Here is a 12,479-nt window from a genome sequence, read left to right as displayed (position 1 = left end):
TGGCAATGGCTGAACTAAAGCCCAAGGCCAAGCCCATTCAATTTTTTCAACTGTATTGGACATGATAAGCGGAAACTAATATTCTTTGTAAAATTGTAGTAATAAAGTTTACAGATTTTTTATAATTTCTTTTTGATGAAATAATTTTTTTAATAATTAAACACACTAATAAGTAACAATAATTCGTCAAAAAGAATGAAATAAGTCTGCAAGTTTATATCATAAATTTAATCGTCTTCTGAATCTCTGTAGTACATGTAACATTATTACCTGTACAGGTTGAATTAGAACAAATAATAAATAGTACACAAGCAATCTTTCTGGATCACTGATCCACAATCACAGTAATATTTGCTCGAACAGGCACATTCGACTGGACAACAATTCGGTTATCTGTAACATTCCGCAATGCATGATTAGGAAACGCATCTCCACCTGCTATCAACGAATAATGCACAGTTTTTACACGATCAGGAAATAGCAGAGCTTGATTCAGATCAATAGTCCAGGATGTATCATCCGCATCATTTGCATTTTTTGTGCCTATAGCAACTGTTGCCTTAACATTCATCCCTCTCGCGTTATTCCTGTCGACAATCACTTGATCAATGTTGGTAAATTTGCTGTTTCTTTCGTCCAATTGAACAATGTCTTCTCCTTTACCAGACCCGGAGAACATGTTATCCACAATGTTAACTCCGCGTGCAATTCCATTAATTGATTTCAGGAGAATATAAGCGTCGCCTAGGAAGAAACTACTGGAAATGTGAAGTTGGACAGGGTCTTCCGCGACAATTCCTGTGTAATCAAAGTAAGAGTTTATGATCCTGGTTTGAGTTAGGCCAGGCAATTTTAGATATATCCCTGTACCACCAAAACCTGTGGCCTTGTTGTAACAATGTACCCCGGAAATTGTATTAGCCTGGCCGGTTAAAAGAATTCCAGTGGCAGCTGAAAATATCACCACATCGGTAACAGCATTGTCGTTTCCATTCAGGCTTATTGCTGTTCCTGAGAAGCTTCTCTCCCCGGGATCGCCACCAGCAGTGATGTGCTGGCCTAAGAAGGAGTTCCGAATGTAGGTCTCGTGGCCGCCTTGGACAAAAATACCAAAGCTATTGAAATGTGTAATGTAACAATTATCAATTCCAGTTCTCAGTGATTTTATCACTTGAATTCCTCCTCCCCTGAAGTTTGAGTCCAACATAAGGTCTTTTAGTGTCACATATTCATAATAGTACTCTAGTCCTGAAGAAGATGGATCTGACAGATCAATTAGGTAGCCATCTGACGGAAAATTTTCCGAAGCTGTTAATGTTCCTCCATGTATCTGTCGAAAATGTCAAAATCAGAAAATCTGAAAAATAATAGTATCAAATGGTGTACCAAATGATGATGTTATCGAGGACTATGTAAAATTATAATTACGAGATTTATCTACTGTCACATTATCATTTGGTACGTGATACTAGAATTTGTTAAGTAGCATATACCATGAGGTTACCTCTGCCGGCAACCGGCAGCCTTAAGGGGCGGCTAATCTTGTAGTTTCCACCATCAAGATCGATTCTTACACCGCCAAGATTAACAATATCCTTATACAAATTTCCGTTCCCCGGATCTCGAACCGCATCCGAAACGGCTCTAAGAATTTGGTCTGTGCTATCATTTTTTCCAGTTGGGTCTGCACCATAAGATGTCACATGATACACCCCTGATGAGCCTTTTGGATCACTTACCTGTATCATCATCAAAGAACATAGCAAATAAAGTGGCCATTTCTATCTAACTCGCTCGAACTCTTAAATGTACCAACGTGTACTATTTATGTCATGATAAAGTAAAACAATGTACTAAAAAATATCGAAAAAGATATATTTTTGGACTCACTGGTGATGGTGATGGTGATGTTGACTGAAGTTGAGCAAAGGACTCTTTAAAAACTTGCATCTTTTGTACTTGTTGAACGTAGTGGCTGCCGGAAAATTGTTTTTCCGGCGAAAAACTGTCTCGGTAGGCATTTGCTATGATCATGCAAGACAATAGTACAAGCACCCTTAAAGTTGTCATTGCAACTCTCTCTCTCTCTCTCTCTCTCCCTCCCTCCCTCCCTCCCTCTCCTCCCTCTCTCTCTCTCTCTCTCTCTCTCTCTCTCTCTCTCTCTCTCTCTCTCCCTCCCTCTCCTCTCTCTCTCTCTCCCTCTCTCTCTCCCCTGCTCTCTCTCTCTCTCTCTCTCTCTCTCTCTCTCTCTCGGCTCCCTCTCTCTCTCTACTAATGAGGGAACGCGACTGAATTAAGAAGAAATGGCAACACTGGTGCAGGTATTTATAGGAGAGAAGAAATGCCCATATCCGAGGCTAGCTAAACTATACTTTCTGATGTTGCATTCTATATATATTTCGTGTCATGCAAAACAAAGACTAACGGTATCTAATTAAGCGGCATGTACATAATATATCACATCACCATGCATAACGTCTCCTGCATGACTTCAATTTTATCACAACAATATTAGATCTTTCACCATTTTATCAACATGAAACCGATAATAACTGCTCACTCTATTTCAAAATAGTCCGTTAATTTATTTAAAATAATTTAACAGATTATTGTAGCAAACGATCATACCAGCATGTTGCGAATGACAAATTTCTCTTCAATTTTTGTCATAAACACTTTAATTTATTCACTTAATGCTATAATTTTAAATCGAGCGACCAACCTCTAACTTAAAAGGTTCCTAACAAATCTGACATGACATAAATTAAGGGATCATTAGTTCTTTTGTTGTCAGGTAAAAGATCATTAGTTAGATTGTCGTGTGATTTAAGTTTTCATGATTTTGTGGCAACCCTTTGATAATTGATGTGATTATTCGTTGCAAATCTGGATTAAGGGTCCAAGCTTCCAACAAAGATGGACCAGTAAATTAATGAGAGTTTAGATTAATTAGCTGGGTAACTCTGAGATACATCCACGGTAAAAGTCACATGTACACATGATACATACGTACAAATTACAAGCTTTTCATTGTTGGGTTTGTGCAAATTTTGTGGGTAAAATCTTTGGTTTTACAGAAGAGGTAAAAATACCAGTAATTAACCAGCTTTCTTAATTTGACCTAATATTTAAATTCTAGAATGCTTAATCATGTCTGTATAATTTTTGGAAATTATTAGTAATTTGTTCGAGTTTGAGTCCTGTCGACCCGTCTCATTTTGAAGCCGTAATTTTGACAAATTTGAGGTGGGACTTACAGACGGTACCGAAAAAGAGAAAAAAGTTATGAGGTTCAGGAGGTAGATTAAATTAGAGATCAGTGAAATAAATAATCAAGTTATTTCAAATATTTTTAGTAAATGATGTGCAACTGCATGCATGAGAACAGGTAAACAATTTAATGGCCGACCCAGAAGAATTAATATCAGTACCTTATTTGCATTAAAAGTTTTTATTATAGTTTTGAGTAACTTGTTATGAACAAGGACATGTCAGCTCTGTTAATTTCTCAAAAGGACTTCATTCCAAGCAGTACTACTACTAAATTTCATTACCATCCATCCAACTACCAGCTCTGTTAATGGAGTACTTTTATGGCTCCTTTCCTGGTGCATCATATCAGTTGCCTGAATTCATAGTCTCGAGTTCAAATACAAAGCATCTTATAAGACTTCCTAGGAGCTGAAGGGTACGCTATAATTTTGACTGAAAAAATTCGAGCTTTTTCATTTTAGGCTTTGTTCTAAAAGTGATGAAATATAAGTATAAGATCCATAAATGGGCCTCCTCTAACACTTTAAGGTTTTAGAGGGAATGGTTCTCTACATAGTATCAGAGCTCAGGTTTGCGGGAGGTCTCGGGTTCGAGCCCCTGCCACCCCCCAATATTCTCACAATTCAAAATGGACACGAAGGCAATTTACACCCCAAAGATGGGCGCCCATAATCCACTCTTCAACCCAAATAATGCATAAAGGAGCCTCCTCTAACACCTTAAGGTTTTAGAGGGAATGGTTCTCTACAAAAAGTTAATAATTAATCACCGATTAATCTCTATTTCGTTGCTTGCCGAATTGATTAAATTTCCGACTATTCAATTAATCATCCGATTAATCCCCAATCAATTCAATCAATCTGTAATTAATCCTTGTTCCGTAATTTCACCACCATTGATTTTAGTTCATGTTTTGTTATTAGAAGTATTAATTAGAATCTCAGACTGATTTTGAATAATCAATGAAATCATTATTTGAAAGACGAGGTTTCAATTTCTGATTCCGCCGCTGGACTTCTCGTAACAGTTGGATGTAGAAGAAAAAGTGAAAGAATACATGACGGTTTCAAGCGTTCATTTATATCATTGTTGCTGGTCTACTTTTACGAAGAAGTAGAAGAAAAGCTAACATAACTACTTTTTCTTCATTTGTGTCGCCAAGCAATTTGTTTGAGTCACTCCTCTGTTTTCCCAACTGTTTCACTCTTTGATAAGGCAACACTTCTGAATTCTTCAACCATTTACCTCTTGATTACGATAAGTATACTTGCTAATTTTGGTTTTCTAACTTGCCTTTCAAATGTAGAAAAGTGTTTAATGACTAGGATTTCGATGAGGTGGAAATTGATCTGTGATATCAAATATATATTGCGATTCATGTGGACTGACGATATTAAAATTTTTAAAGATCGAGATTCTTGAAGGTCACCTGACACTAGAATTTCGAATAGAATAAAACTATTTACTATCACTGTCCCAACCATTTTTTGTACTCTTATCCAATTATTTATAGTTCAAACTTACCAAAATATTGTAAAATTTATAGTATAAAGAATCAAGTATCACACTATTTAATTATCAATCGGTCTCACCACTATCTTCACTTTTCTTACTTTTTCACTCTTGACATATTTTCTTAACTTCGTTGCCCAAACCAAATGTAAACATTTGGGTGGGACGGAGGGAGAAAGACGCTTACCTTGTATTCACGTGCACTGTTGCAATAAGTCAAGGATAAGAGTTGCAGAGCTCTTTGTAAACTCAACTCCTATTCAGACAGCTTCAGTTGAAAGCAAGGAAAGAATACGTTGGCATTAAAACCGGGATTTATGACTGCTGTAAGAGAAAAACCTGAAATAGAGCTAGGATGTGCATAAAACTGGACTAATTCTTACTTCCGCAACTACAATTCACAAACCAGGTTTAGTATAGAAATGAGGAAAAGAATTTTTTTTTTAGTTTGTAATCAACCAGAAATGTTCCTATAGAAGAATGTAAACAATAGAATTTCAAGCATCGAATACCAGACATAATTTTGTCTGAAAGCTCTGCTATACAGATGAAACATTTTCATTTATTTCAAAGATAATCATTGTACCAGCAAGTCGTACTATAGGCACACCTGTGGTGAGCTAACCTAGTACAACCACCGCTAATGACAGATTTGCGACAGCATCAATTTAGCCCAGTAAGATAAGAGATGTACCCTTCTCTTTGGAAAAAACTACATTCTTTTTTAACAATGACACAAGCAGGCAAAGAAGCCATCCAAAAACACTTCTTGCGGGTGTAGATAGAATTTGCGGAAACTTGTTGATTTAACTTCACAGAAAAAGACTAGGCCAACTGCTGCAGCTGGTGGACAACATGCGGCATTCTAGGACGCCTAAATGGGACATGCTGTGTGCACAAATAAACAAGGTCCACAACCTTCAGAACTACTCCAGCTTCAATAATTTAGGATGAAGAAGAAATGTCATCATCTAGAAGCCCATGGTAGAGTTCAGACTGGACAAGATGGGGAGCCCATTCCAAGATACTCTGATAATCAATTTCACTGTGCTATAGACATATGCATATTATTTCTTTATCTTCCAGGCAAACAACTGGACTCTACTTGCACAATCCCTTGAGCAAGAGTGGTGACAACTTTCGTTCTCATGAACCAATCTAAACTTCCAACTCCCACAGGAATATGGTGTAACCATCAATCCAGCGGCCCATGAACTATGAAGTCATACACCATGAAGCGATCACTGTGATTGTAGCAGCATCCCTTCACAGAAACTAAATATGGATGATGAAATTGTAATATATAGTTCAAAACTCGCTACTATTAACTGTCCAGAGTACGTTAACGTTCTAGTGTAATCACAGGTAACCATAAGCACAGTGCAGTCTGCAATAACATCAAACAATATAGATAGAAAAATAAAATAAAATTTTCATTAAACATCGCTTTCTTTGTTTATTTTTTTGGTGTCAGTGTCAGTGTGCCAATACATATTTTTAAATTCTTCCTAACAGAAAACAAATAGAACATGATCCTTTCAATAGCTTATTGACACTGGTGTCACCTGTTCCTTTTTCCAAACAGCAGACAGAGTCGAAGAAGGTTTTTCCCTGAGAAGAAATTAATCTGCATATTCAGTCCATCATCCAATGCAATGCCATACAAATCACTTAAGGAAATTCCACACAGAATCTCTCGACATAACTTAAGCTGCAAATTCAGTCTATCATCCTCTGCAATGCCGTACAAATTTGGCACTTGAGGAAATTCCACACAGAATCTCTCCACATACTGTTTTTTTAGTTTACTCCTTCCAGCACCATAAACGAATTCAACTTCAAGTTCTCCTTCAATACACCCTTTGACAACAAAAACTGAATAACCAGACACCATGACATTGAGAAACATGTGATGCATTCCATCCCATTTTGCTAACCATAAAAACCATCACCTGCTCAAACGTCTCATCCGAAGCCATCATAAAAAAAAGGCTGCTTCCTAAATGCCAAAAGTATTTGATCGTCTAACCACCCCCACTTCCTGGAGTCACTTTGCTTAACCCACCCTATAACAACTGGCTATCCGAGTTATTAATTTGGTCAGTTATTTCAAATAAAACTTAAATTCCATCAATTTCTCAAGTAAAATCACATAATTTCATTTAAATAAATTCCAAAAAATTCAAAACTGAACCAGGATATAAAAATGTAATGATCACACCTATTGATACACAGCTCCTCAAATAAATGTCTAAATATTTCTCTAAGACACTCGTTCACTTCAATAAAATTCAAAGCTCAGCCAGCGATGAATACTTGAAATTTTATAAGTCGTGAGCTACACAACCTAGTAACAAAACTAATTCAACTAACGGATCAAGTAAACTTTCAAAAAGTTTTATCGTTCACCATTCCAAAATCACAAGTCATATATTCATAATGCAAATATAAACATATTTCACAGTTCGTTAAGGTCATTAATACCCACGAACACGATCTCAAAGAATCATAGATGTCAATTATAATGCGCCTCTATTAAGGTATCATAAATTGTGCGGAGTACGCCTAGTAATATATCATAATTTAATTTCAGAACTATACGTAATTACTAACGGATTCATAAGTCAAAACTGTGTGGAAATTTTTTGTATCTAAAATATCTTCTTGATCCAAATTTTAATAATAAAACAATATAAAACATTTAAAAATAATTTGGAAAGTGCGAATATAAACTTACCTTACACGTCACACTGAACTTTGAAACATAAAAGAAGAAAGAATTTATCCCAAGTGAAATTAAACCAAAAAATAAAAAAAATAATCGATTGTTTAACTAATTGATATTCCTTGGAGACCATGATTATCGGATCTAAGTCAAGTATATGCACCCGGTTACTAAAGCCCTACTGTAAAATCCGGTGATTTTATTTATTTATTTATTTATTTTTATTTAATTAGTATTGTTATTATGTTTTGGATATTAGATTTAGATTGTTTGTATTTATTTAGATTAATTAGAACCTTCTAGAATTTTATTGTGTTAGTTAATTTGGAAAAAAAAAATTCTTTATTGATGGAAAGGATTGTAGGAATATTTTTGAAAATCAAAATCTCTGTAAGAATGCCTTTTATTTTAGAAACTAGTTTAAGAGGAGGGCAAAGTTTATGACTAAATTTCGTAACTTCCTACTTTAAAATTAGGTGTTTTTGCTTTTGCTTGCCTATATAAGATCATCTTAGGGTACATTAAAAAGTGTACAGGGAACTCGTCGTAGAGGTACATAACAATTTCTTTACTTTGTGCTCCTGTACATGTGAATCTGTGTCTTTCTCTTTTTAACTGTATCACTACATGTCGCAAGCTTTACTTGAGCCCACCAATAATATTACTTGATGTGCAGAAGCATGTTAATTATTTGCCGAAAAGTATAAGTTCATATTTTAGTCTGTATATTCGTGATAACAGGATATGATGATGGTTCTTGCTTTATTCACAGGTATTTGATCTTAATATATATTATAAATTTGTTATGCGTGCTATTATTATTTAATTAATTTCCTTTTTAAAAAAAATAATAATAATTTATATTTACATCTTTGAGCTTAAATGTGTGAATTCATGCTTTAATTTTAATTTGTTATTTGTCTTTTAGAATTTTAGTAATTATGTGTATGGATTATAAAATTTACGTGATTTTGTTATTAAATAAATTGTCGATGTATGCAATTTAATTGGTGAGGCTACGCGATTTGGCATGCTATACTGTAATTGTCGATATATGCAAGTTAATCCTTCACAATATTTCACTAAAATTATGATGGCCTGTACATAGTTTTTATACACCTGTTTTGTCAACACATGCTGAAAATTGTATCAGATAGGGGTGTTCGCGGTGCGGGCGGTGCGGTTTTTTCCTAAAACCGCGAACCAACCCGCGCATGCGGTTTGAGAAAAATCATAAACCACAACCGCACCGCGTAATATAAAAACCGCGTAAACCACACCACAAAATTGCGGTGCGGTGCGGTGTGGTGCGGTGTGGTGCGGTTCATGCGGTTTGCGTGGTTTAGACATTCAAAATATTTATACTTTTGAATGACAATATAAATATAATTTTAAACTATACGTATTTAAAATAATATACACACACACAAATTAGGAGTTAAGGATACTCATCAAAAAAAATGTAAACTAAAATATGAAAATGATAATGATAGAGATGAAAAGATTTTAACACTAACAAGTTATTTCATAGAAAGCAAATATAATTATAATATTTAATTTGTCGTCTTAGAACTAATCTTAATTTGTATTAAAAAATTATTAAAATTAAGTTGAGTAAATTGAACATATATATACACACATATGAGATAACATCATAATAAATAATCTATATATATAATATAAATATTTGTAATTATATATGATATATTTTTATATATTAGAATAAAGCGGTGCGGTGCGGTTTGAACCGCGTTTGTATAATATCAAACCGCAACCCGCACCGCACCGCGCGGTTTGTTAAAATTTCAACCCGCAACCGCACCACGAAAAAGAAAAACCGCATTTTGCGGTGTGGTGCGGAGCGGTGCGGGCGGTTTATGCGGTGTGGGCGGTTTGATGAACACCCCTAGTATCAGATAGTATATTATTTGATTTATGTGCACAGTCGTGTCTAATATGATTTTACTTGTGTACTAGTTAATTTTAAAGGATTTGCGTACTTGTTAACCGTGGATTAAATATTTTTAGGATTTGCTCGTGTGTTAATTTCACTGTTAGTCGCTTTTCAAGTAAGTACTTTTGACTTACTTTTAAATTTTGAAAAGATATTTTGATTCTGCTTTTAATTTCGTATTAGATATAAGAGTTTTGATTTCAAATTTATAAGATATAAGTATTTGTGAATTTAGAACACAGTCTCTACGTTTCGAACCCGTTCGTAATCTACGCTATAGTTCCGGAACTAGCCTTAGATACCCTTAGTAGGCGCACAAGTGTGCAACTTTAGATACCTGCTAAGGGCGCGTGATTATTGAACTTTAGATCCCGGTCACTGGGTAAGTGTGGCGAAAGAATAAGAATATGATCCCGGTCACTGGGTAAGTGTGGCCGTAGAGCAAGACTGTGATATTTATAAGATGTTCGTTTTATTTTATTCTGTACTGCTCTGTTCTATTTAAATTCTGAAATTGTTTTTAAAACATAAACTTTGGGTTGGATTTAACTTCGCAAATATATAACAAATTGTTGTTGTTTTTCAGAAACAATGTTTTATAAAACTGCCCATTGATTTTGAAATTTATTTAATGTCAAATTGTTACTTGCTGAGCTGTGTAGCTCATCCGTTTTTCTATATTTCAGGTTCTTTTATGTGGAAGGATTTTGAGAATAAGAATGAGGCTTTTGGATTTTATGCTTCGTGATTATATGCATTAGTGAATAAAGACTTAGTGTAACTTGATGAATTTATTAATTATTGGTTTTGGATAATTATGGAGCTGCGTCTCCAATTTATGACTTTTGATTATTGGGTTAGACCGCTGCTTTGACATATATATTATTTGAGGATTTGATTTAAGTAATGGTATTATTTATGTCGTGAAATTAGTTTTTAATATTCCGAAAATTCGGGATGTTACACCTACCCACCAAAGACATTTTGACCACATGATACTTAGAGCTAACTCTCGAAGCTTGAATAATCATGTTACCGAACGTGTGGACACGAAAGCTGGTGATATTATCCCACAATGACAAAAGTCCAAAAGTAGGGACATAAAGCAAGCCGATTTTATCCCACAGTAGCTAGAGAGGTCCGATCTAGTCTTATGGACGGTCCATTTTAGCATGACGAGGACTCGTGCATGTTATCTCACAGATTGTTAGACGATTCTTATATTTATTAGCCGATCACTCTTTAAAACGTTTAATTACCCATTTAGTACAAATTCGATTAAAACACTGCTCAGTGTTTTTGCAGAAGAAGATTACAAAAATGGGGGCTAATAAGAGAGCTGGTGGGATTGTTAAATCGGTTTTTCTATAGGGCACACACTAAGCACTAAATTTTATGAGTTTGGTGCATTCTTATTGGTCATGTAATCATAAATATGGATGGCCCCCCTGCATTTACACCAAACTCCACCAATCAAAATCCACTAAACCCATCAAATTTAGTGCTTAATGTGTGCCCTTGGGCACACACTAGAAAGACCCTTGTTAAATTTACGTCAAGGGTACTCTGCAGACTGCAGCTAAGCAATTAATCATTGATCACTGACGTGCATATATAAATTAATATACATTAATCATCTTATATTACATTAATCATGTTGGCAAAAAAAAAAATATACATTAATCATAAACAACTAACAGTAGTTCTACTATATACTCCGTCAACATCTTATATTACATGTTACACCTAAGAAGCGCAACAGATGATTGACTTGCATAAATTATACTTATTGTGAACGTGCTAATATTGTGCCACTTGTGTGATTGACTTATGATGTTATAGACTAACGGCTAGCAATAAGATCACTTGTGATGATGTTATTTTCAAAGAAAATTTTAAGTACATGGTCAAAGCTCTTAAAGTTGTGTTCACTTCGATGGAATGACACGAGAGAGAATGTAATGAAAGTTGAACTCTAAATTAGAGGTAATCAGAAAAAAGTTCTATAATTTTCATTCTTTTAATAATTCCATTTCAACTATTTGAACTAAAAATCTTACCCGCCGTTTTGGAATGAATGCTCATTCGACGTGAACAATTTCACATGTTTCCAACAATCTTCATCATAGAATAATTATAGAATTAATCATATCTAGTCACTAACATATCTAAATGGAGGGAGTATTTCACAAGAGTTCAGAATCATAGTAATGAGTTACTCTCAATTCAATCTTAGGTACTAATGATTTACTGAATTCTTGTTCTATCAGCCTGGTACTTCGGCACACAACAATCCTTTCATTATTTTTTGCCCCAAAATTGGCCTAATGTTTTTTAGTAGTTATAGTGTTTTAGCAAACAACAATCATATATAGAAAATTTTCAAATACCATGAACTAAATTAAAGCATATTCTAATTTCAAAGCTTCCCAATAAAAATCGCTGTCCTCTGAAACTCACAAGCTTATAATACCAAGTTAACGGGAAGGGGAAGAGGAGACATACTGAAGTGTGTAGGCATGTTATCTCGCAGATTGTTAGACTATGCTCATATTTATCAGCCGATCACTCTTTAAAATGCTTAATTACTCCATTTAGTACGAATTCGATTAAAACACTGCTCGGTGTTATGGTAGAAGAAGCTTACAAAAATGAAGGTGTAATAAGACAGCCAGTTGGATTGTTAAACTTACATCAAGGGTACTCCTGCAGGCTGCAGCTAAGCAATTAATCATTTATCACTGATGTCCTATATTTACTAATATGCATTAATCATAAATAAATGACATTAGTACTACTACTAGAGTATATCTCAACATCTTATATTACCTAACACGGCAAAAGATAACTGACTTGCATAAATTATACTTAGTGTGAATCGGACATCCTAATATTGTGCAACTTGTGTGATTGACTAATCATGTTATAGACTAACGGCTAACCGTCAGATGACTTGTTAAACTCTCCAGGCTGTGCTTAATTCCTAAGATGCAATTACAAGAAGAGCATGGTAAA

General features: G+C 34.8%; 1 protein-coding gene across 1 annotated transcript; it reads right to left on the bottom strand.

Moving 5' to 3' along the window:
• Positions 1-193: 193 nt before the first annotated feature.
• LOC108194932 (polygalacturonase QRT3) lies at positions 194-2,137 on the bottom strand. The gene is made up of 3 exons (XM_017361872.2): positions 1,891-2,137; positions 1,494-1,739; positions 194-1,330 (listed from the first exon to the last, which is right to left on the bottom strand). The coding sequence occupies exons 1-3, from the start codon at positions 2,068-2,070 to the stop codon at positions 326-328; spliced, it is 1,431 nt and encodes a 476-aa protein (XP_017217361.2). The 5' UTR covers positions 2,071-2,137; the 3' UTR covers positions 194-325.
• Between the last annotated feature and the right edge of the window lie 10,342 nt (positions 2,138-12,479).

This window comes from Daucus carota, chromosome 1, assembly GCF_001625215.2.
Source record: "Daucus carota subsp. sativus chromosome 1, DH1 v3.0, whole genome shotgun sequence".
Taxonomy (NCBI): Eukaryota; Viridiplantae; Streptophyta; class Magnoliopsida; order Apiales; family Apiaceae; genus Daucus; species Daucus carota.
This window is presented reverse-complemented; position numbering and strand designations above follow the sequence as displayed.